A 24,484-nucleotide genomic window follows, 5' to 3' on the forward strand; every position below is an offset into this window, starting at 1 on the left:
GGCTTTGAATTACTTGGCCGTTGAAGGTCTGGGTACGAGACTAAGCCAACAAGCTGACCCTATTTGAGCCCACAATCGTTTATTAGCACGTGACACATGAATAACGCGCATGCTTGTCCTTTTTGAAACCTTGATCACAACAAACATGGAGACGGTAAGCAATGCTACAACAGAGCAAACGGCCTTGACAGGAGAAAAGCAAGACGATTCCGACGACGAAGATGAGGGGAACATTGATCTAGGTGTCGCAGGTTTACCTCAAGTTAACTTTTCAGGTTTAAAAAACGAATTTCAAACGATTAATTTGGATGGAGACGGGGACGACGAAGAGGAAGACGAACCCTCTGATCGCGACCTCTCGGATGACAAACGGAAGAAAAAATACAGGAAAAAGAAGAAGAAGAACCAACCTTCGGAAAATTCATCCGACAGCAGTTCAGACGATGACAGAAGAAGCAGCAGAAAGAAAAAAGAGACTGAAATTGATCCGGTTAGTGCGTGACAATCATGTGTCATTTATTCCCACTGTTTCACATTATGCACGTTAAATAAATGCATTTACACGTAGACTGTTCATTGCCTAAGAATTAAATCAGTGTTCGTCGTTTCAGAAGCAAAATGATAAAGAATTTCGCCTTGAAACTAGATTCTTATCTACGCGTGTGTTTAATGGGAAGCAAAGGCCTTCAATGAATACGAGCCAGGGAAACAAAACATAATTTGACGCTCTTCCTTGGCGTTCAATATTATTTATATTTCTCGATACTTATGTAGCGTTTGGAAAAAAATCAAAATAAACGGACTCAAGCGATTGATTCAATTCAGCATTAATCTATCGTAAAGTTAGTCCTAGAATTTGTTACTTTTATCTATCTATTTTGCCACAAATTACACATTCTGACGCAGTTTACAGGTTCATTGAAACAGGTTGTAAATATTGTTCTCTTCGTCAACTGCCAAGTGCAAAAATATTCGTCATTGGAAGAGATGCTTACGTAGCGATTGAATTACCAGGCCAGTTCTTGAATTTTTTTTTAAAGTCAAGATGAGCACATTTGTAATTTTCATGAAGTCGTGACTTAGAATGACTCAACTAGAAAGAAAACTACCATAGAAAGGATAACACTTTTGTTTGTTTTTAGAGGGCAAATGTTAATTGTTAGTGACCATCTCTGCCTTTCTTTTCCTGAAAAGCCATGGAGTCTAAGAACGTTGAAAGAACACAGGAATATGTTTATTTTGATGTTACTAGTACAGTGTCAATGGGATTAAAACACTTGACTCTGATGACGAGTTCCCTTCATGTCATCTAAAATGTCAGTCATTGTAATCACAAGTATTCCTTTCTTAGGCCACTGTCACCTAAGTGATAACACTTTTTGTATAGCATATTTATAATGTGTTGTGAAGTCATTGTAAATTTCACAATAAAAGATGAAACCAATTTTCATAATGTAGACCAGACAGAGTACAGCTAATAGTTCTTCAAGTTACAGAAATATCATTATGTACTTGTTGAAGAAATGAAAAGAATTAAATGATTGCTATAAATTGGTGTTAATAAATCCAAGTGTAATAAGTGGCATGAAGGGTAAGGCTGGACACCCATGCAACAATATCACTGATCTCATTATGGTTTCCCAAGTACTGGTCTATTAGGCTTACTGATCACATGATGATGATAAAGACTAGATTATGACAGGCATTTAGAAATCCATTCAGAAACATTGGTTGGGTTGTCTGTGACATTTGTACCTCAGTATATGTGTGTTACCTATTAAATGAAATCGTGCCTTTTTTATGGCTGCTTGCCATGCAATGTACATGATTGTGCATGTATTTATAGAACTGATGCATTTATACTTGTACATCACATATATTTACAGTCACGATATGTAATGTCAGCTTAAATCAATTACAGGCCATAAGTTAATCACTTGTAACACTCTGGAAATCCTCATGATCAACAATGTAGATATTTCAATCCAGTCCTACCATAATTTATGTACCTTCCACAGGAAAACATACACTAACGGCTTTCTGTTAAATGGGTGAAGTGCACGGCTACCAAACAAGTAACAAACGGTTAACTCACCTGTTCTAATGGATGTTATCAAACGGCTGAACAGGTTGTCAAGTATTCAGAATGGCTTATGTACATTTTTGAACGGGTTACTCAAACAACTGAATGGCTTGTCAAAATTTTTGAATGGGTCATGCAAACGACTGAATGGCATGTGAAAATTATCACATGGGTTACCCAAACAACTGAATGGCTTGTGAAAATAATTAAACAACTGAATGGCTTGTGAAAGTTTTCAAACAGGTTGACATAGGTGGATGAATGGGTTTACGATTAGTTTCGGACCGCTCTTGAAAAACAATTGCTATAAGAGCCAAACAGATCGGCTGTTATTCTAAACAAATGGACAGATCCAGTCCGATTCACATTTAAAGTAGGTTTGAACAGATAGTCAACTGTTCTGATGTAATAAAAATATTGACTTCCCACAGCCACTATAAAATTGCCTGAGGAAGTATTCAAGTTTGTTAAACATGCAGAGACTTAGTTCTACGTCTTCTATTAAAAGCAAAACTCAAATAACCTGTGAAGGTCAAGTTGTCATTATTTATCATTGCCGTGTCGAGTGTTTATTGCCACTTTATCGCACAAAAATGTGACTGCAACTTTTTTATTGCAGCTTTGCATGTTGCCAAATTGTTCCCTTTATCTTTTCTTTTGACAGTGAATTCAATGTGGTAAACATAATTATTAAGTGCACGATTCCATTTCTGATTTTAATATAATAAATTTTCTGACATTTGCATAAAGTAGACCTGTATGACAGGTAACACAACACTATCCAATCCTGAACCTTCCAAATAAATGATACAAGTTGTTTGACAGAAAATTGTCTGAGTCATTCAAGCAGGCTGATGTTTTCAACAAACAGATGACCAAGCCGTTCGAACTAGCTGATTTTTTAGACAAATGGATGACCAAGCCAGTTGAATGGATGGATGTTTCTATTGAATGGATGACCAAAGCCTTTCAAACGGATGCAAATTTTTCTGAATGGCTAAGAAACGGCTTTTGAACAGAAAGCCATTAATAGTGTATGTTTTGCTGTGGAAGTTCACATATCATGATATGATGAACCAAGGAGATGTTATTGAGACAGCTTACCCTTTGATTTTTCAGTCTGACCTAACATGGCCACTTTGGGTATGGTACTACATTGTAGCAGTATCAAGTGGAGCTCTTAAAGGTATTTACAATTAATAGAGGTAGTTTGTGTAATCATTACTCTTTTATAGTTATGTTACACCATTTCATGTACTATTTGTACATTCTAAGAGTATCCTTATTTTAATTTTCTCGAAGCTTTGAAAAATGATAATTGTTCAATGATAACAGATTTGTTGAGTTTATGAGTTTGATTCCCAGATTTCAGATAGCTTGTTAATGGCTGAGTAAATAAAATGTTTGACATTTCAAGGTCAGTCCCATTGGCCAATTGTGATATATAGATTTAGCCAAGCCTAAAAGCGGAGTTCACATTTTTTTCCCCCTGCACATCTCAAGGGCATAACGCCTTGCCCCGGCCAGGACTAGAACCCAGGTCGTCCAACTTGGAACCCAGTGCACTGACCACTCAGACTACTGGACAAAGCCATGGCGTTGGCGTGCCTGCAGCACAGTTGACTGTGCATGTTAAAAGTAGCACCTTGTATGGTCGGTCGTACAGTTGTACGGTCACAAGTCCAAATTTTTTTGGCTTGATGGGTTACTACTACCATTTTGTATAATTATGGGGCTGCGTTCTGGGAGCTCCGCTGTTATTAGCAGTTGTCAATTCAGTTCACCTGTCTTATAATATTACTGATTCATAATATTTTTTCCTTATTCTTTCCTTTTTTTTTGGCTATCTTTAGTGGCTGAATATCTGGGAGAAAAGCTGGCAGCTTTCTTTGGAATTACCACACCAAGATATCAATATGTTATTGATGAATTTTATAGACTCAAGGAGCAGGTCAGTTGTACATTGGTATATATTTAGTAACTATTTACCACAGTGGAGATGGCTAGAGGTGAATATTTACCATGCAGAGAAGGGGTGAGGTGAATATCTAACACTAGCCACTGACACTAAGTTAAATATTTGGTTTAGTATATAGCACCCAAAGATGATTTTGGCTTATTTGTTCTTGCAACAATTACCTTATTTTTGGGTGCAAATCCAGTGCGAGTTACTTGGAGGTGAAGAGCAAAGGTTGTTCAGCTTTTGAGTAGCCATTCAGAGCCCATCTTCAATGCTACCCCATTGGTTTTAGTAAATAAGGAGATGAATCATGGAATCATGAATCTTTACTGTCTGCCATACATTTCTTATGATGTTAGTTTGGAGAATTTGTTACTGGATCAACTACTTGAATTAATCTTTTAATTTACATTTTTCTTCATTCTCATCACTTGTCTTCTTGATATTGGATTGGTATCATAAGGAGAAATTCTGTCTTGGTCATTTATGGGAGTTAAGGGGTTAAGATTCACCTTGTTTCATTAATGAAGTCTCAGAAATCAATCCCCACTTTCAATTTTATATGGTCTCCAAAAAATTTTCTGTTTTGGTGTAATATTTTTTACAAAGTTTTAATTTTCCATCAAGTTATTATGATTTTTAGAGTTCCTACTTTTGTGAGCTATTTTGATGTTTTTATTTGATTAAGGTTGTCCTTGAGCAAATAAATTTTACTTAGCTTTTTTGGCAAGAATTTGTTATTAAATCTGCTGCTTTATTCCATGAAACTGTAGGCACATACTTTTGATTACTATATGACCCATATAACCCACACATGCTTTTATTGTAGGAAACCAGAGACAAAAATCTAGTTATGATAACACAATAATGCGAGCAGGGCCTTGTAAAGCCCTATGGCCTTGTGAAGCCCTATGGCCTTGTGAAGCTCTATGGCCTTGTGAAGCCCTATGGCCTTGTGAAGCCGTATGGCCTTGTGAAGCCCTATGGCCTTGTAAAGCCCTATGGCCTTGTAAAGCCCTATGGCCTTGTAAAGCCCTATGGCCTTGTGAGCTACAAGCTGAAAGAAGAAAGGAAGAAATAGGAACAAAGAGAGTCATGTTATAAAATGTGTATTGACTGAGTTAGGTCAGTCTGGACTTGAAAATATTTGGCTCTGGGTCATGATGCATGGAACTTGCTGTGCCCATTCCATACATTATGACCTCAAACCAAAATGTTTTCCCATCTAGCCCTCCCACTCAGGTAACCCTTAATTTCCCATGATTGATGAAGACAACATTTCTCCTGACAATATCTCCGACAAGTGATGTAAGTAAAGAAAAAAATTTGTTCTTAGTTAATCCAATACCAAGTTCCCCATAGTAACCTCATAAGAATTGTATGCCATGTAGTATTAGTAATGAGGTCTTGGAAGTAAAATAGTTAATAACTACCTATGGTCTAGAAATAATTTGGGTATGAAGGGGTCAAGTACTGAAATAATGTAACTTAGAGCTGTTTTTCTTTTAGGAAAGAGAAGAGGAAGAGCAAGAACGGAGAGAAAGGGAATATGTTGAAAGAATGGCAGCTGAGAGATTAGCATCTTTAGAAGGAGGCAACAGCTTAGATCTTCAAAAAGCTGCTGAATTAATAAATGGAAATGTTGTCAAACAAAGTGTAGAGAACATGCCAAACAAATTTTGAACTTTTATAACTGTTTCTGAACTGCAATTTGCAATTATGTGGAGAGCACTGAATGTTTGTAGTCACATAACCAGTGCAATTGTCCACTACCCTGCAATGTCAAAAACTGTTAACATCTTTTCTTTTTTAATGTCATCAGCATGCTGTACTTGTAGCTAAAGTATATGGTGTAGTATAGACTTTTCAATGTAGCTTTGATTATTGAATGAATTAGGCTTCATGATTAAGTACACTCTTTTGTTTTCAATGTTGTAAACATGTTTGTAAAGGGAGACACCTTTCAATATAACTTAGGGTATGTCTGAGGATACAAACAAAACCACATTAAGTTGAAAAATGGATATATCTTCAATGAGCTTGTAAAGATGCTGTTTATTCCAGTTTATATCAAGGGGAAAGTGCTGAATTAGGCATACATTTGAGTGTAAACTTTGTACATGTGTTCCTACATGAACCCACATTGATAGGGTTCTTAAATATCTAGATAATATTTTTTATGCATCAGAAAATTTTCAGAGCTCAATTTTTCTACAGTAACTAGTGTACTGATACGAAACTGTTATTCATCAGTAGTTGTAGTTCCAAACAAGGTATCATGACCCTAATAGTATGAAGTTGTAAGACAAAGTTTTCCTAGTGATATTAGCTCAATTTGTAACTATTAACATTGAAAATAACTTAAGTACAGCGTAGAACTCTTATTTAGGGAATTCCTTTCTGTACAGGGTTCATACAGGTCCCATAAAACCTGGAAAGTCATGGAATTTTTATAATTTCATTTTCAAGGCCTGAAAAGTCGTTGTTTGGCTCCTGGAAAATTGGCTGGTTTGCTATGAGTGCAAAGCAACATAGACCCAAATTTTAAACAAGAAATTCAAGAAACAAGATTTAATTTCAGTAGAAATAAATATTGGCAGAAGATCTACCCTTGTGGGTATTCTTGTTTGACATCTATGCAAATTTGTGAGCCATTTGGAATGAACTTATCGGTACACTTACTTAACTTAGATTATTGAAGTTTTTGGGAAGTCATGGAAAGTCATGGAGTTGTAACAGCTCAAAACTGTATAGACCCTGTATATAGCAAAGGAGGACCCCTATGTCAAAATGTATAAAGGGAATTTTTTTTTTATTGAACTCTTTAGTCATGTTGGGGAAGCTCTCTAATGGCAATTTTAACCCCAATATCTGATTGGCAACAAAATTTTCCAGCAAGGAGCAACTAGTAGTTGTAGTATGTTTACTATGTTATTGTAAAATACAGGCTGGATTTCACCATGGCACAATCAATAAGGGAAAAAGTGATGATTATTATAATGGAAAGGTGTGGGAAATGTGAGGGATATACGGATTTTATTTTTGTTGCTTTATTCAGCAAGTCTCATTTCATCCATATGTGGGAAGAAAATATCCCTCAGCTTATTTAACTTTCCTCTTTGTTACCAGAATTGATGTTAAACTAGTGATGTGAACTAGTTGTCTTTGTTTGTAGACTGTGTTAATGATTGCAGTGTTATGAGTTCAGGATTTTCTCTACTCTGTGCTTAGATCCCATAACATTGGTTTGTGTCCTTTTAAACTGATTTTATTTTCCAACTTTTCATTTGCCACTGTTGGGAGGAAAGGTGATAAACATGGTAAATAGATTGAACGAAATCAACTCAACTTTTTGAGTAGAGAAGTGTTGTCTCAATGAGTTAGTCACACAGTGAGCATTGTTACCAATTAAATATAGATGTTGAGGAATTAGATCAAAACATTGCAATTTAAAAATTTTGCAATTATCAAGCAGTGTGGCCATCCAGATGTGAGCGTTACAGTTTTGTGAGAACTTGATGGATATGAAGGCAGAGGGGTTATTAAAACAAGGATGGGACCTTTGAATGCAATCTCATTATCAGTGGCTCTTCCACCTTCCCAACCTGGAGTAAGAGAGAGGGTCTACCATCACAAACCATTCATATATGTAGGCAGTTCAATCAATTTATCACAAATTTATTTTTTACCAACTATTTATTTGTTTAAAGTTATACAATAAAGAGCAGTGGTTTAGAACAGATGGTGCATGTAGTAAATAATATGGCAGGACAGGACGAGGATAGTTATGGCTCCATTGTTCCCATTAGGTCTTTCACTCGACTCTTCTGAGTGCTCAATCCATTTTTAAATTTTTTCACATATCAGAAATGCTTTGGAGTTAGGACTTTCTTATTTCCTTTTGAAATACAAGTCAGAAACAAAAAAAGAAAAAAAGAAAAGACTCGAGCAAAAATCAATTAAAAAACATTACAACCTGTTATTCGAATAGTCTCAACCCAAAGTCTTCTATCCCGGCTAAGACTTTCAGAGCGCAGTAATTCCACCAACCCTACCCTAGTGAGATGGAATTTACTTTGGGTCGGGAACCAATCAGGTGTCCACGGTTGCCTTGACGTCAACATCAACTAATTTTGCAAAGAAATTAATGCAGAATTGTTTTAATCGAGATGATTTGGAAAACTCAGTAAATAGGCCAGATATTTCGTCATGAAATAATTTATTGCACGGAAATCCTTCACGTTGTGGCTTTTTATCTTGGATCGAATCCGATGCGAAAACACAAAGGCGCCATCAACAAGGTTTACTTCCCCATTTCTTCAGGGAGCTTCATGTAACATCGAAGATTTCATAGCCCAAAGACAGTAATGACAGATCTTGAATGCACTGGAGAATCTACTAAAATCTTAGCTTACAAGTGTTTAACATTTGGAATACTACAAGAAAAACTGACTGAGATCCTTATGTGACAAACACTGGATAAGGACACACTTCGTTATTGATCAAACGTCTTCGGTCAATGCGGTAACATTTCGTACGACTATTAAATGTGATGGGCTCTATGGAAGCTGCTGGGGCGCCTTTGCTGAACGACTACAAACTTGAATTCTTCTGGAAGCGTTTCCCGCAAACGCTGCTCGGCGGACTGAAGCTAAAACTCGGATACGATGCACCATTCTACGTTTACTTGAATCAAGTATTGGTGTTCTTGGTACCTTTCATTTTTGGAGGGATTTTTACACTTCTTGCTGAGTTCAAAATCATAACTGATGTGTACATGAATGCTTATATTTATGGAGGCCTTGTGGTCGTATTTGTAATAAGTACACAGCTTTTCAGCTGGTTAATGCGTCGAAATGCGACGAGTCTCGCTAAATTTCAAAAGAACCTCTTGTCTCAAGACGACGAGATTGACTTCGTTTCATGTTGCGGTGTCGAAACGGTGGAGTTTACTTTTCCAGCAAAGAGATTTGTTGTAAACATGATTATCCATGCGGTGATATCTGGGGTCGTATGTAGTTTAATGTTTTTGTATCTTTTACCGGCGAACCTGGCTGGGTTGTTTTCAAACACGGGTGCTACAGTGGTTCTTTACACTCTAGGATGGTTAACAGTGTGTATTTCTCAGTTCTCTTTGAGTTCTTCATGCCCGCCCGAGTTGGCTATTTTTAGAGCTCTGGACACATTGGAAATCGCACCACTGATGAGACCATTTTATGTGGTGATATTTGGAATCATTGGAGTTTTGGCAAGGTATTGACTGTCAACAACATTATTACGGGTGCAATTTGGAGTTAATAAGAGTGAGTGAATTTCTCAAAGACAAGAAAATTGCACATGCCCCTTGGGCGAGTACAATTTGTAGTCTTTGAAAAATTTACTAGTGTTTAGTGACACTATATTGCATGAGAAATCATGTTGTTACTTGGTAATAATTAACATGAAAAACACATCACTGTAAGTCAAGACAGTTAACACTCTTGCACTGCACGCACTATTTGTTATTTTCACTTGTGTTCCAACTTGGCAATCGGGTCATCATGCAGCACTGTAATAAAGTTAACTTATTAAAAATACACTATTAAATAGGAATTTCCATATCTCATAATGCTTAACCCTCACATCCTAACATCATAATGCAGGTTTTCAATACCGTTCCCTATACGTTTTCTACAGTGTTTACAAGGAGAAGTTGTTTAACAAGGAAGAACTACTTAAGTTTGCAATCATTTCCTTTATTCTCATGCAATTAAAGGGTGATATTGTAGGGAGAAATAAGATGCTGGTCACTCTTAGAGATAAAAGGGTTAAAGAACTAGGACCACTATGAGAAGAGGCAAATCTCTTTTCAATTCACGACCTCTTCCCTTGTTAGCAACAAATTTCACAATCATAAATATTTGAGAATTGTTATATTGTAAAATGTTGTTTCATTTATTTTAATTATTTTTTTCATATTTTCAGACATTGCTCTGAGTTAGTGGCAACAGACAAGGTACTACACATCTTGTTTCCTTTTCTGCCCTTGCTATGGATTCTGGGTATCTTGCCTCCTCTGGATGCACTGTTTCCATGGTTGGCAGAGCAGGCACTGGTGCTTGTTCTTGGTGGCTCCCCATTAGCAACTGATTTGAGGTTGGTTATATAGAGTGAGATTCATGTTTGATAGGTGTTGATACACTGTAGGTTTTCTCTAAAAGTCTGATCAGATTTCAGCTAAGTGACCTGGGATCTGTTTTCAAAACTTCATGTAACTTAATGGGCCTAAAGCCACATTTTAAAATCAAGTTTTAAGCAATAGAGAAGCAGGCTCTGGCACCCTCACTACTCCAGTTTGTTTCTTCAGCTAACAGTTTTATTGTATAAATTTCAACACTTTTGAAATCCCCATCTTAGTTGAAGACAGAAGCTTCAAAGACCAGTTAAGTTGCCTGAACTTGGAGAAACAGGTCCTACACTGTAGGACCCTTTTGTGTATCTGACAATAAGGGGCTGCATAAAATTCTGCAGCCATTTCTGAGGGGTTGTGTTTTTTTTATGCACTTGATTTACCTTTCCATAACAGAAAACAGCACTGAAGGTATTAACAATGAATCATATTGATCAAATTACATGTAACTGGCGTAACAAGCCTACACAACAAAGTATAAGGATATTGTATACCAGTCCTTCCACATTGGAAAAGTAAATGTCTATTACTCTGTATCATTGTCCTCTGATCCACTTGTGGAGGAGTTTCTTATGTCTAGCTTGTCCTCACATTCTCCTAGATAATTAGTATAAAACTACTTTTCTAATAAGTTATTTATTTGCTGTACAAGATCCAACCTTGTGCAGTGCTCTTCAAGTTGCAAGTGCCCTTTGTTTTTCTTTCAGATTACTGGTGATGTTTATCATCTCAAGTCTTGTGGTTCTCATGGCAACTTTTATTTCAAATTCTACTGCCATTCTTATCATGTCAGCTTGTTTTGGCTTCATCCTCAGTATGGACATCTTTGGTCTTGTTCTTCAAGTATGGGTCAAAATAAATCAAGAAAAAACCTTGAAGCCAATGGTGGCAGAATGGAAAATGAGAGAAATATTGATTTTTGTAGTAATGTTAGCAATAACAGGGGCTTTGGCAGCAGTTTCCAGCCATTTCTTGTCAGATGCAAGCCTGAAGATATTTGATGCCTTCGGTGTTTTGTTCGTGGTGCTCTTGGTTCTTGTTAAAGTTCTGGGAGATATACAATCTGTGAGCATTTTTTTTGGTTTGCTCAGAAATCCATTTTATCCAGCAAGTATTGAGTCATCTAGAGAGTTTAAGAAAAGAAAAAATATTCTGAAATACATTGGTCTTCTGCGCCAAGCACTGCTTTGTTATGGTGAGCAGGTTCTTTTTCTCTTTGTTTTGAGCTACATGTAGCTAGAACATGTCTGAAACATGCTTTGTCAGCTGAGGCATAGTGTTGGTTTCTTTGGCGGGACAATTAACTTGCCAGTATGAATGGATGACTTGACAACTGGCAAAATTCTGCTGAGAAAGAGAAAGGGGTGTGGGCCACATTTACATGTATGCTACATTTGTTTAGACCATATCAGTATCATACTTCTGGAAATGGGATACAGTGTAGGCTGTGGTATTGTGAATGGTTGCTGTTTCTGGTTAGGCTTGAGTCATTACACAGCTAGGTACATTTAAGTCCTTGAATAATATTTGTGCAGTGTTAACAAAATTGTAGTGCGAGTTGAGGGTTAAGTAGAAAGAAAATGAAGCAACTCTGACAAATCACGATTGGGAATTCAGATTTATGAGATTAGATCTGCTTTTATGTCTAGTCTTTTATAAACTAAGGCTGTAGTCATGGGTGAGTACTACAACGAATGAGAATATTGCCAACCTTATTGACTTGTAATTAGTAATTGCATGAATCATATGTTACACTGTAATTATTAATAAGCAAATTCTCATACCAATTTTTTGGCATGTTTGTTTCAGTTGTACCTTTGCTTCAAGTTGCCTTTCTCAGCTTGTTCCTTGCTCTAGAGAGGGCAACTGTTTCAAACTTTGCTGTGGCCATTGGAACTGTCAGGGCTCTTCGACAGGTAATAAAGCTGACTGTTCCTTTAAATTTGAATGCCTGTCTCTTATTTTCTACGGCGTTGGCACTCTTATTCTTGCACAGAAATAAATCCAGGCAAATACGTGCTAATGACCGTCATATTGATCTCACTTCATGAATCTTGTTTAGAAGTTGTCAAATGCTTAATTAAAGTTACTTATACTTTTTCACTCATGAAAAATTATTTTTATACAGGTCTGGCAAAACACGTTTAGTTCTCTGCTGGAAATATCCGTCGTTTATCTGACTGCGACGACTCTGGGGTCAGATGTGGCTACCTGGTGGGGTACTGCAGGTCTTGGACTACAGCTGATGCTGGTGGGAGCCTGCAGGGACAGACTACAGCAGCTACTAAATAAGATATCCTACATGCTGACCCTCACTGTCACAGCGTGGACACTTCCCAAACAGCACCACAAGGCAACAATACCTATCCTTCTTGCACTCGTCATATTACTGCCTGTGGTACTAGCTGTACTGGGGGCTGCAACAATTTTAGCCACTCCATTGCTACCACTCTTCTGTCTTCCTGTGTTCTTGGTGGGCTTTCCGCGGCCATTGCGGTCCTGGCCCAAGGCTGCCAGCACGGCTGCAGCAACCTGCCCTGACTCCGTGTTTTACAAACAACTGACACCTCAGGTAGTGTCAACTCTTGGTGTTACCATGGCTATGGGCACTCTGGGTAATCCATCACCAGGGGACCATTACTTGGTGCGTTTTCAGGACCGTTTGATTTGGGTCCACGTGCTTGAGTGTGGTTACAAATTTTGCACTACGGTATTGAAAGGCCTTGAGCTGCAGGAGACCTCGTGCCACACTGTGGAAGCCACGCGAGTAGATGACGTGTTTCAGGATATTTTTGTGCATGAGGGAAAATGGCCACTGGTTTCATTGAACCAACACGTAGCAAACGTTCTTTGCCCGTGTGACACATTGATCCTCAATACTTACTCAGACGCGAAGAATGTACTGACTGGTGTAATTGATCAGCCAGAAAATTTACGGAGGAATTCGGAAAATTTCTTGAAGACTCTTGTCTGGGTTTTGGTGAATTATTGTAAAGATCGAAAGTTTGAAATCCCGGAACAAACCTCACATCAAGTATCCATTGACATTGCAAAGCAAGAGGTCATGATGTCAGTAGAGGTTTTACCTACTCCAAAACCCAAGGAAGCTTTACTAGTCAGACAAACAAGTCAGGATGATTTGGACATTCCAAATGTTTTCATGAGTTCAACAGATTATCAAGAACCAACAACGAGAGTTACATCACCCAAGAGACGACGAAGCAGCTCTTTGCCCAGTCTTAGCGATAGTGTATGGTCTCAGGAAAGCTTGAAACTGGATGAAAGTCAGACGAGCGATAGAAAACGCAAGCAGTCAGGGAGCGTTGGTGGTCTTCACGTCAAAGACGAAGGGATTGATGATCTCGACGAATCTTTCAATCTAGGTGGTTTTCCAGCACTGGATATTGGACAGGCAAGCGCATCGAAAAATAAAGGCTCAAGCGAAAAGCTCCTTAAAAAAGTCGATCCAATTTTTAGTGATTTCAATTATGACGTTCTTAGCTATGGAGCTACCAAGAGGGATGCTAAAGCAGGCGCAAGCGATTATATGAAGCCAGTTACTTTTACATCAGAGCATGCCCATAGACTTGATTTGCCACATCATTGGAAGTTTTCCATCCCAGTAGACAAACACAATTTAGACTCTTTATCAGAAAAATTTCCCGATTTCTGGTTCAGACACGTTGTGAAGGGTTTAAACTTTGGAAACAACAGCAAGGGCATTGCAGAAAGTATCCTTAGTGATTCAACTCTGATAAGCTTCTACCGTCAGTTGACATGCGCGTGTTACGCTATGGTGGAGGTACTTGGATTCCCAGGATCGTCCGCTGTAGCTGCTGGACCTGGTCACGTGCACAAAGTGTACGCTGGCGACGTGCCTTGGTCAATACATGTTGATTGGCTGGAAAAAGAGACGGAGCTTAAATCGCTGATCTTGAAGGCGTACAGGTATGAAAGATGAAGCTGAATATTATTGATGTGTTGCATTCCGTCTGAAATCCTCTCTCCTTTTTGTACAAGATGTGTAACCTCGGAAATAGAGAAGGGGTGTACAGTGCACTACAAACGTGCGTGACAGATTTTGGTAATTGCTCTCCAGTATACTTGAGATCACAGCTGATTATAATATACCCAAGGTTTTTTCCAGCATATTCTGTCCATAATTGGTTTCTTTTTGTTCAGCGATCAAAACGTTATCAATGTCGGTTTTCTGTCTTTATCATATATCAACCAATAGATCTTCTCGTGTATTAATCAACAACAAAATCAGTAAGGAAAATTATAATGTTATGCTCTTCGACACCAAACGTTAGTAAAGTTCCTACCTTGGGGATTCTAACATTGCCAACTACCGAAGCTACCGATCTACTCTAGTTGATCTTCTCGCGTATTAATCAACAACAAAGTCAATAAGGAAAATCATAACGCCATGCTTTCCTTAGAGATTCTAACATTGCCAACTACCGAAGCTACTTTTGAGAAAATTAACGAAGAAGACCTATTGGAACTCAAATCTCGTTTCTGCGTTGCTCAGCATTTCCCTATTTACCGCTAGGAGAAACTTCCAAGAAATTAGTATTTCAGAGGTCCATGATCATTGATCCCACTTTGACTTTACTTCATTGCAGATATGCTTTCAAGTTAACTTACGACGAAGCTGTTCTTGGAGAAGTGACAAGTGAAGATGAACTTGTGGAATACATGACAGAGTATGATAGGGACTGGTACCTAGGCAGTGAGATAGGCCACGAGTGGCAGTTGTCTATCATGGATGAAAAGCCGTTCCTGTTCTCGCTGGGTCGAGACAAAAGCAAGGTAATAAATTGGAAATACTTAGCTATGTGAACACTCTTCTTGCATGTATTATTACATTCCAGTGTATTCGCTACAGTTCAACTAATAAGCTCTTCCTTTATTGTATCTCTTCAGGGCACATACACTAGCCGTGTTCTCACCAAGCAAGAGATAATGGCCCCAGTCGGGCGCCTTAATGGAGAATGCGTTCGAGGCCAGTGGGCCTCGCTAGCTTTAGAACTACTGTACTTCACCAACGATGACGAGGAGCGGTACAGCATCCAGGCTCATCCCACACTCCTCAGGAATCTGACCATCCAAGCTGCGGACCCACCTCTGGGGTATCCAGTGTATTCTTCGGGTGCTGTGTCAGTACCAATTGCGGTAGCCCCTTTATAAAGGCCTTTTAGTAACAACGTTTGATCATGTGCGCCGTTCGTTATGCATTTGTGAAATATACGCAGTATTATGTGTGAGCATTTTAATGGTAGTTAGATTGGTGTAATCGCCAAACTGATTAACTTTCAAACATCTGGCGAACGTTCTCCGAATAGATTTAGCGGAAAACTTGAAAACGGAAATAGGAAACAAAACAACCAGTTTTTGAAAGTAAATTTTCCTATTTGAGAGAGGGAAGGAATTGGGCAGGTCACTCTGAGGGGTGGACATAAGTTGTAAAGAACTGTCATGAAATGACGCGACATTTAATCTTGCCTGAAAAGATATAATATACAATGGAACCCTTATTAGGGCACATGTCCGTGCTCTAGTTAGGAGTTTCCTGAACAATAATGGAAGGAAACATTCCATTGTGCACCTTGATAATCGCATATCATAGCTTACGGTTGAAAGAACGACATTTGTAAATATTTTTTGAAATCTACTTTTTGACGTCTCTTCGCTGTATCAGAGAAGAGCGTACTCTTACAATTCCTAAAAACTCAACATTGATCTTAAGAAATATGAGATTATTTTCACAGCAATGTACTGACAAGAAAATTCAGTTTTAAACGTTTCGGTCACGCAAACGAGGCGCTAAATATTTTTAATGCTACACGAATATTTCCATCACGGGAAGAAAATTTCAAACTCCCCTATGGCTTATTTATTTGATCCATACGTAAAATATTGTTCCGACATGAAATTATTGTTCGCATTTGAGATTCAGGATGCTCAGGGCGGGGAAAGGAAGGGGAAGTAGTTCTTTCTTAACGCCCTTATTTCCTCCCGAAAGTAGAATACTTTTAATTATTCCCTAGTTCTCACTCAGCGAAAAAACCTGACATTGTTCCTCCGAGCGAATACGAAGAACTGACAATTTTGGCGAAAAAAGTAGATGGACTATCAACTTTGTATTTTGAAGAGTGTCCTCCAGTCACTCCCGTGTTGCTTTGAGGATGGGTGTAATTCTATGCTACTCCGCTTAAGGAGGTACCCATTTGACTTGAAGTACTTTGTACACAAAAGAAAGGGATTCCCTAATATAAGTTAAAGAATAGGATAACGAAAGTGATAGTTTCCATTGGCTGATGTGTTCTAAAATGCCTTCAAGGGTGCCTTGGAAGATCATTGCCTCAAATCGCACAAATACTATTAAGATCTTTTCTTGTGTTACTTTCGTTTGACCGAGAGTAGTTTCTGATATGGTTCAGGCTTTTTTCCAGAGTGTGGAAAACAAAATTTTTGACTTCCTAGGATTTTACCTCAAATAACTCTCTCTGAGCAAATGAACTGTACATACTGGTGTGCTAAATAGTCCCTCTTCGCCAGGGAGAAATGTAAATGAAGTAGTTAAAATAGGCAAGTGTGAGAATTCAACAACGACATTAAACAAAAGAAACAAGTTTTAATTGTACTCAGACTTACTCATATCATTAAAACACCAACAGCGTAATGAATTGGAGAATGAATAAACACAGTTTCTGGGAACCCAAAATAACTGCAGAGATGAGCCAGTTGAGTGCCCACTTCAGTGTAAGAAATACAGGAAACTGAAGAGACAACAAGCATGCCTTAGGTTTTCTACCTCCCAGACTGAAAAAAAGGCGATACCCGGTGGTGTATCCATTCGCTGATTTCAGCAGTAACTCTTCGTTATTTAAACACTTCCCTGGCTCCAAATGTAAAGTTCTATGGCGTCATTCATTTAAAGAAAACTTCTTTTCTCCAATTTTATTTCGTCTTGTGATAAATTTCTCGTGCAGCAGTAGGGAATTTGCATGCATGCAAAAGTTAAGTCTGGGGATGGGTGGGTTGGGATGGGATGTCCCTGTGTAACTGATGCTTACCAAAGATTCTAATGAAAAATACTCGATACTTTATTTCAACAGAAAGTAGAAAACCTTCAATTAATCTGAAATAAGCTCGGAGAAAGTTAGTTTGTGGCCTATCGTCTCTGTTATCTGAGTTACTATCTGAAAATAACTTGCATTGGTGCTTCACTAACTGCCGTTCCTTTGCCAGTGTCATCATAAAAACACATCGTTACATGCAATTGTTTGCTACATAAATACTGCTTATAATTTTTCTGGTAACAGCGAACCCAAATTGTATTTCATCCCCTTTAAACATTTGTCAGAGTTTCGTTGCGATCTCCGCGTTACTGAAGACATGGAGAGAAGAGAGAAGGATCTTATTTCATAGGCTCTCACGATTGCATAACTACGCGAGCTTTTTGATTGCATGCTTCTCATCTGGACTTTGCCATCTGCGTGTTAAGTGCGTGACAAGATACAGGCTCTTTACAAGAAATAGTCACATGATGGGGCATACCCAGTGTAAGGTACCTAAAAGAAAATTTGATTGGTAGAAAAAGTTAAAGTAGGTGAGGACTGCGTGGAAAATTGACAAACAGTATCCATGTTAACATTTTAATCCATGGTAACATTTTAAGTGGGGTAGGATTATTTGGTTAAGTTTTCAGTTTTATACTGAAGAAGTTATGTAAAAGGTAACGCCAATAAAAATAGAGACGAGAGAATAAGTACCTGGAATGGGAAAAACCTGTCTAGATGAAAGAAGTAAATCATGCAACTTCCAATTGAAAGAAACGGTATTCAATATCGCAGTCGATGCAGAAAGTACTATGGTAACTTGATTAGTGCCAACAACACATGTTCAATGACGAATCTGTCTGGTGCAAGAAACATACCCAATGCAATCAGATTGGTGCGAGCAACATACCCAGCACAATCTGATTGGTGCGAGCGTTAAACCTGACTCAATCTGATTGGTGCGAGCGTTAAACCTGACTCAATCTGATTGGTGCGGGAAATATGCCTAGCACAATCTGGTGCAAGTAATATACCCGGGGCAATCTCTTTGGTTCACGCAACATACCCACCACAATCTCATTGGTGTGAGCAACATACCCGGCGCAATCTGTTTGGTGCCAGTAACATACCTTAGCAAATCTGCCAAGTGCAAGCATCATACCTGACACAATCTGATTAATGCGAACAGCATACTCTAGCAAAACTCATTACTGCAAGGAATGCATTCTGTGCAATCAGATAAGGGCGTGCAACATACTCCACTAAATCCGATTGGTGTGAGAAACACAGCTTTGGACGACGTAGTATATTTAATAATTATCATCATTTTAAATAACTCATAAAGGGAAGTAAACGAGCTCGGAAAAGAGGAAATAACGATTTGCCTTGCCGGTCAGCTCTAGTTAAGGTAAAATCTGCTGTTTTGATAATTTGAGCACAACTAATGAGTAGCAACTATATCTTCATTGAGGATGGGTAATGCTTTACAAGGGAATCGCCAAAATAAAACCTTAAGAGTTTGCTTAGTCAGTTCCAGTACATGATACTACTCTTTTTTCACCATTATGAAAATTGTATCGTTCAGTGTGAAAGATGCAGATTGTAACGTGTCGGCACGAATGGGGCCAAGCACGCCATGGCAACTTTGGTTATCTTCAGTAAGAGGCCTCATTATGGGCAAATCTACCCTTCCAAAGTCAGTTACGCGCCATATATCTTTCTCCTTATCCTCGCACGGGTTTTGATTGATCAACGTTACTCGCAACTTTTCCTTGAATGGCCAGGATAATAGCGGATCAAATTCTCCTGGAATAACACAAATATAGAAAGAAAAGTATGTTGTACTAGACAAAAAATCGTCTGGGAACCACCTCATCCTATAGGCATTAGAGAAAATTTGGATTCTCAGTCTGTACCCGTTTGAAGAAAGATAAAATGTACTTGTTAAAATGTTTTCCTTTCCACTCAATGCTTTCTCATATGCAGCCTGGAAATTTGAAATTTTCCACACAAATGGAGGACTATTCAGGAGCTTAATATGTTGATCTTGAACTTTGACCTGAGCAGTCAGTCGTTCAATCTGCTGTGACAAATCTCTATCTTTGGCCATCAGTTGTTCAATCTGCTGTGACTGATCCTTAACCTGACGCTGAGTGGTCTCAAGGCTGCGAAGGGCCAAGTTCAAGTGTTGTTCAATGTGTGTCTCCAAATGAGCTTTGGTGTTTGATCTTGGGAACTGTGTGAATGAGAAGAAATGCGGCATTAAGGACAACAGTTGTGACAACTCGTATTAAACTCAGAACTTTACGGAGAGCTGGCATAATATCAATTGCACAACTGATCCCTGCATTTCTAGTTATTCGTCTGACTAGCTATTCAGTTGCCTTCCCAAATCTCTGGTGAAAACCAATCAAATTAGCCATACAGTTCCGTTCAAAAGCTGTGCCTGCATCATAATTTTTCTTACCTTCATAACAAAGCGAAAGTTTAGGTGAATTTTCTCCACCTTAAAAGTTTTCCTCTAACTACCTAATAAATTCCGTGAAAGGCGACACATTTTACGATAAGCAACGAAACTTTAAACGGCCAAATCACCTGTGCCAAGTGTCGTAAGGGTCTCTATATCAACGTAATTGTTTTAAGAAAGCCTATACCTTAACGTCGCATCCCAATTTCTTGAATTCGCAATAAACCTCAGTTGCAGGACAATCCTCGCCAATATGAAATTCCAGCTATAAACAAAGGCATAAATAAGAGACTGATTAAGGTGTTCCTATGTAATGCCAAAGAAAAGTGTCCTTTTCCAAAACTTGATGAGTGGTTTCTGTTAAAACAGACCTTTCCTCGTGGAATCTCTTCTAAGCCACACTTGTTGGTACAACGAACTGGGAACTTTTGGCAGATATCGAAATGTTTCTGTAAAACACCAGATAAAATGTTTGAATGTACCCTTACATTTCCACGATTGCCCAGAAGGCTCAAACACAAACAAAAAAGAAAATGCAACTAAAAGAGAGGGCGCAAATAAAAAAAACGCAAATAATAGGAGAAACATGCAGGGGCTGGGATCTAGTATTTTAGCGCCAATTTTCCAGTCGTTCGGTCTCTCCGACTACCCGCCATGTCTGTAGCGAGTGCGGAGAAAAGGCAGTTGGTAATAATGTAAACTTCATCTCAAAATGTGGATCCATTCTTGCCAAGCCCCCATCACCTCAGACTATTACTAACTAGAACCCAGCGTCTGCATGTTTCTCTTGATATTATTTGCGGTTTCTACTTTTACTTGGCTTTTTTTTGTTTTTCGTTGCGTTTCACCTTTGCTGGTTGTATTTTCTTCTGAGTTTTATTTTTGGTAGTTGCGTTTTCTTTTTAGTTCGTGTTTGAGCCTTTTGGGCCACCGTACATTTCTAACACTGAAAATAATAAAAAATGACTTTAGAACACTACTGCATATTTTACTGTGTGAGCTAATCACTCAGTACAGGTACAAAGAAACGGTTAAATTTATAAGAAGTCATGGAAATAATTTCGAGAGAATTTTTCAAGGACAGAAAAAAATAGCCAACCCATGGAGTAAACTTCCCTTTCATTCAAATGATGCATGATATCTGCATACCTTTTGTTGATTAAAGACAATTAATTTTTGACAATATCCACAATATATTATCCTCCAAGAACATTCAGATGCCATGTGGTTCCCCATGTCCTGCCTAGTGACTTTCTCTGTACATCTTGAGTTTGGACACTGTACCACTTTTAACAGGCAGTTTGATTGATGTTCCTGCAGGTTGTTGGAACTCATATATTAATAGTATACAAGTCAAAGTCATGAAATGGGTGGAAAAGTGAAAAAAGCAAGTAACTGATGAGGTTTCTAGATGAACAAATCATTGAGGCAATTTGAATACTCGGAACGGTAACCTTTTTTCTTGGGTTCACTACACGAAAGGGGGCCATGAAAAGCTTGTATAACAAACACAGGTTGCCTAGGAATTAAAATAGTCAGCGAGCTCCCCTTTCTATTTTCAAAACTAAGATCTATCAGCGGTCTCTGATAGGAGAGATTTTTAGTGAAAGAAATTACAATGTTAATACAATACATACAACACATGAAATGGTGACTCGGCCATCCAACATATCAGTTTGATTGCCTCCGATTTTGTTTCACCGAGTCAATCGTTTGGGGGGAAAAGAGTTAGCAAGAATGGAAATAATCAGATTGTCTAATAACGTAATTAAGAATAATGGAACACAGTTCAAAAGTGTTCATTTTGCCATTCGCGTTTTACCTCAACTTCACGTAACTCTCCTGTCCATAGACATCCAGAGTGAAAACATTTCACCGTCAGATCTAGGATTTTGCGACGACAGGCGGTATCAGGAAATATCTGCCGCAAAGAGAAATGCTTGAAACATTACTTCATTCAAAAAACATAGGCATGCTATGCACGCAAGAGTTATTTTTGGGGGGTGGGTGGATTACTTGAAACATTATAAATGACATCTACATTCTTACAAAAGGAAAGAAGAGTATTAACGCGGAAAAGAACGAAAACGTCGAATTAACTCACAAATAGGGATTTTGTAGTGGATTGTGTGTTGTGCGAATAATTGTAACCAAAAATAAACTGTATTAGTGCCACGGATAGTACAAAATGCTGAATGCAGACTGCAGACCGGATACAAAATGTAGACTAGGTACAAAATGTAGACTGCAGACTGCAGAGTGGATACAAAATGAAGACTGAGAATCTAAAGATTTTTTTCGTCTGTTTGTGATAACATGTCATGTTACAACTTAACGAGCGTTACGCAATCAAATTCAAATAAAAAATGTTTGGTGCAATTCATCAACACCTCAAGCAAAATTTGATTCCAAATTTTTCCACTCACTCTCGTCCTGAAGGAGCAATAACCATGATCATGCTACAGTGCACAGAACTCCATTTTCTTTCGAACAACTATCCACTATTTTCACAACACGATTGACACGTTTACTATAGATAATCTGATATCTTTCATCTGTCCAGTAGTATCGCATTACTCGTAAAACGCGGTAAAATACACGTTAAAAACACAGAAAAACCAACATTTCTCATTCTAAAAGATGATTTCATTTTACGAATCGCTCTCTCCGAATCCCCCATTACTTCGCTGAAATTTAAACACCTCTCAAACCAAAGAACAAAAACGACGCTCTGATTAGTGCGAGATACATACCCTACTGCGCTGATCTGATTGGTGGGAGTAACATACCACTCTCCGTGCGGTAACATAGATGTTTTTTTTTTTAATTAAAAAAATTAACTCAAAAATATAAGCATTGTGTAAGTAGATTAAGTATACAAAGCCTGCCTGAACATATATAGCTCATTAAAATCACAGCAACGTATTTCAGCAAGCTTTTAAATCCTCTAATGGCTTTCCTTTCGTCAATAGAGTCAATAGTTTTTTCTGCTTTGGCGATTACTCCAGAATTTTAGCAGACAGGTTGTCGCTAACATTGTCATTTGCCCGTAAAAACGAAGGATCGAAAAATTCATTGCTAAATGCTTCTATACAACCAGAGGTTCCTTCCATGCTCTTCACCTTTCATGAAAGACTTTAAATCACTTTATACCATGCGTTCTATGTCGACCATTTTGTTACAAACTCAAAAAAGACCCTTATATTTGTCACCTGCAAGGCAAGTTCTTTCACGCAGGTTTCCATCGCTAAACAACTTGCGAATGAATTCAAATTCGCTCATCTCTCCATCAAACAGTAAACGAAGGGAAATTCAACACAATTCTACAAGTTTACACATAATTGGCCACGTTGACCCTTTGAACAAAACCGCAAGGCGGACAATCCCACATCGCTGGCCTGGTACATGAAATTGAAGCAAAGCTCCAAACTGTGCTTCGTGACGCGTTTTAAAAACCGACATTTTCGCAGGCTATTTTTAGGTGGTAAACAAATATTCCTCAGCAAAATCATTTAATTATATCAGGCAAGAAGTCCTAAATTTCAAGGTCTTTTCAAGAGGTAGAAGTTAGAAATTGAGCAATTTTCATTGAGCTCAACCAAAACAATCCAAAATCCTCTTTCAAGTAGAAACCATGTCAGCTGACTAACCTGCTCGCGTGACAGTGGCTGCCTGTCTGCCGGACAAAATGGCGAAGGAAGTCTGACGAAAAAAAACGCAGAGGAAACCATGAAAAGATTCAACTAAAGAAATAACAGTATCAAAACTAGGTTAGTCCTATGATGAACGATAGGCTGAATTTTGATGAATGTGCGCTAGAAGAAAGCCTTACTAAAAACGTTGAACCCAATAAATTTAAAGTTAAAAATTGCGTCTTCTCACTTAAATTACATGGACATCTCCGTTAGAGCACAAACTTAGGTCGTAATTATTTGCCAACTAATAAGCGTATCAACTTATTATTCTGTCGATCAAACTTCGGTCAAATCTTTAGCCAAAGTTACCGCTTAATTAGCATTCTTCGTGCTACAGTAATAACATTATTCAGCCATTACCGAAAAAGCGATTCTTTACAAATGTTACAAAGCTTGTGCCCACATTGTACGATCTGTACTGGATCCTTCATCGGTAAGTGACACACAAGACATTCATAGTCATGCGGAACTCTGCCTGTAAATTCGTAATCATATCCGCCAAGTTGTGGAACATTCTGTTCCGCCGCCATGTTTAGTTACACTATTGATTTGGAATAGGAATGAAGTGTAAAGTTTGCGTGACATCAAGAAAAAAAACAAAACGTCACGAATCGAGCACTTTTATGTGTGGGGCATATGTTGTGTAAGCAGATTACTACGTCCGTATTGAAAAATATGGATGAATGATCATGACTACTACTGTGGAGGCAAGTTTTACTCGAGACCAGAGTCGATACTGCTTCGTCCTCTAAAAGGTTGATTAAACGGGGAATGAAATTAAGTAAACATTGATAAAAAACGAGAACAATGTTTTCAGGTAGCATATGAAATGATATATTTGAAAGAAAATAGAACTTGCTTGCGAATACATTGAAGAAAGGCTTGTAGTAAATCTAGGGTTTTAATTAAAGGAGCTTCCTCTTTCCAAGGGTCTGTTTACATGGAGGTGGGAAAACCCCACGCCACATGATCTCTTATTTGATCGCGTTTACATTACAGTCGGGGTGACCCGCCTGTAGTCGGGTTTGCAATTTGCGATGTTA

General features: G+C 38.3%; 3 protein-coding genes across 4 annotated transcripts; 2 read left to right on the top strand and 1 right to left on the bottom strand.

Moving 5' to 3' along the window:
* Positions 1–77: 77 nt before the first annotated feature.
* LOC113677327 (uncharacterized) lies at positions 78–7,783 on the top strand. The gene is made up of 4 exons (XM_027194131.2): positions 78–490; positions 3,203–3,269; positions 3,937–4,034; positions 5,553–7,783. The coding sequence occupies exons 1-4, from the start codon at positions 110–112 to the stop codon at positions 5,724–5,726; spliced, it is 720 nt and encodes a 239-aa protein (XP_027049932.2). The 5' UTR covers positions 78–109; the 3' UTR covers positions 5,727–7,783.
* Positions 7,784–8,136: 353 nt separating this feature from the next.
* Positions 8,137–16,846, top strand: LOC113677325 (pecanex-like protein 4). Its single transcript, XM_027194129.2, has 7 exons — positions 8,137–9,296; positions 10,008–10,178; positions 10,920–11,407; positions 12,022–12,128; positions 12,341–14,160; positions 14,841–15,027; positions 15,142–16,846. The coding sequence occupies exons 1-7, from the start codon at positions 8,596–8,598 to the stop codon at positions 15,403–15,405; spliced, it is 3,738 nt and encodes a 1,245-aa protein (XP_027049930.2). The 5' UTR covers positions 8,137–8,595; the 3' UTR covers positions 15,406–16,846.
* A 1,724-nt stretch (positions 16,847–18,570) lies between these two features.
* On the bottom strand, positions 18,571–24,015 carry LOC113677326 (TNF receptor-associated factor 4). Of its 2 annotated transcripts, none has more exons than XM_027194130.2 (7): positions 23,802–24,015; positions 23,397–23,448; positions 21,569–21,667; positions 20,896–21,060; positions 20,118–20,195; positions 19,934–20,011; positions 18,571–19,515 (listed from the first exon to the last, which is right to left on the bottom strand). In XM_027194130.2, exons 1-7 carry the CDS (start codon positions 23,969–23,971, stop codon positions 18,826–18,828), a joined length of 1,332 nt encoding a protein of 443 aa, XP_027049931.2. In that variant the 5' UTR covers positions 23,972–24,015; the 3' UTR covers positions 18,571–18,825. The 2 variants fall into 2 exon arrangements, with proteins under 2 accessions (XP_027049931.2, XP_089069171.1); XM_089213045.1 differs by having other exon boundaries at positions 23,845–24,010.
* Between the last annotated feature and the right edge of the window lie 469 nt (positions 24,016–24,484).

The sequence above is a fragment of the Pocillopora damicornis genome, chromosome 7, assembly GCF_964200805.1.
Source record: "Pocillopora damicornis chromosome 7, jaPocDami1.2, whole genome shotgun sequence".
Lineage (NCBI taxonomy): Eukaryota > Metazoa > Cnidaria > Anthozoa > Scleractinia > Pocilloporidae > Pocillopora > Pocillopora damicornis.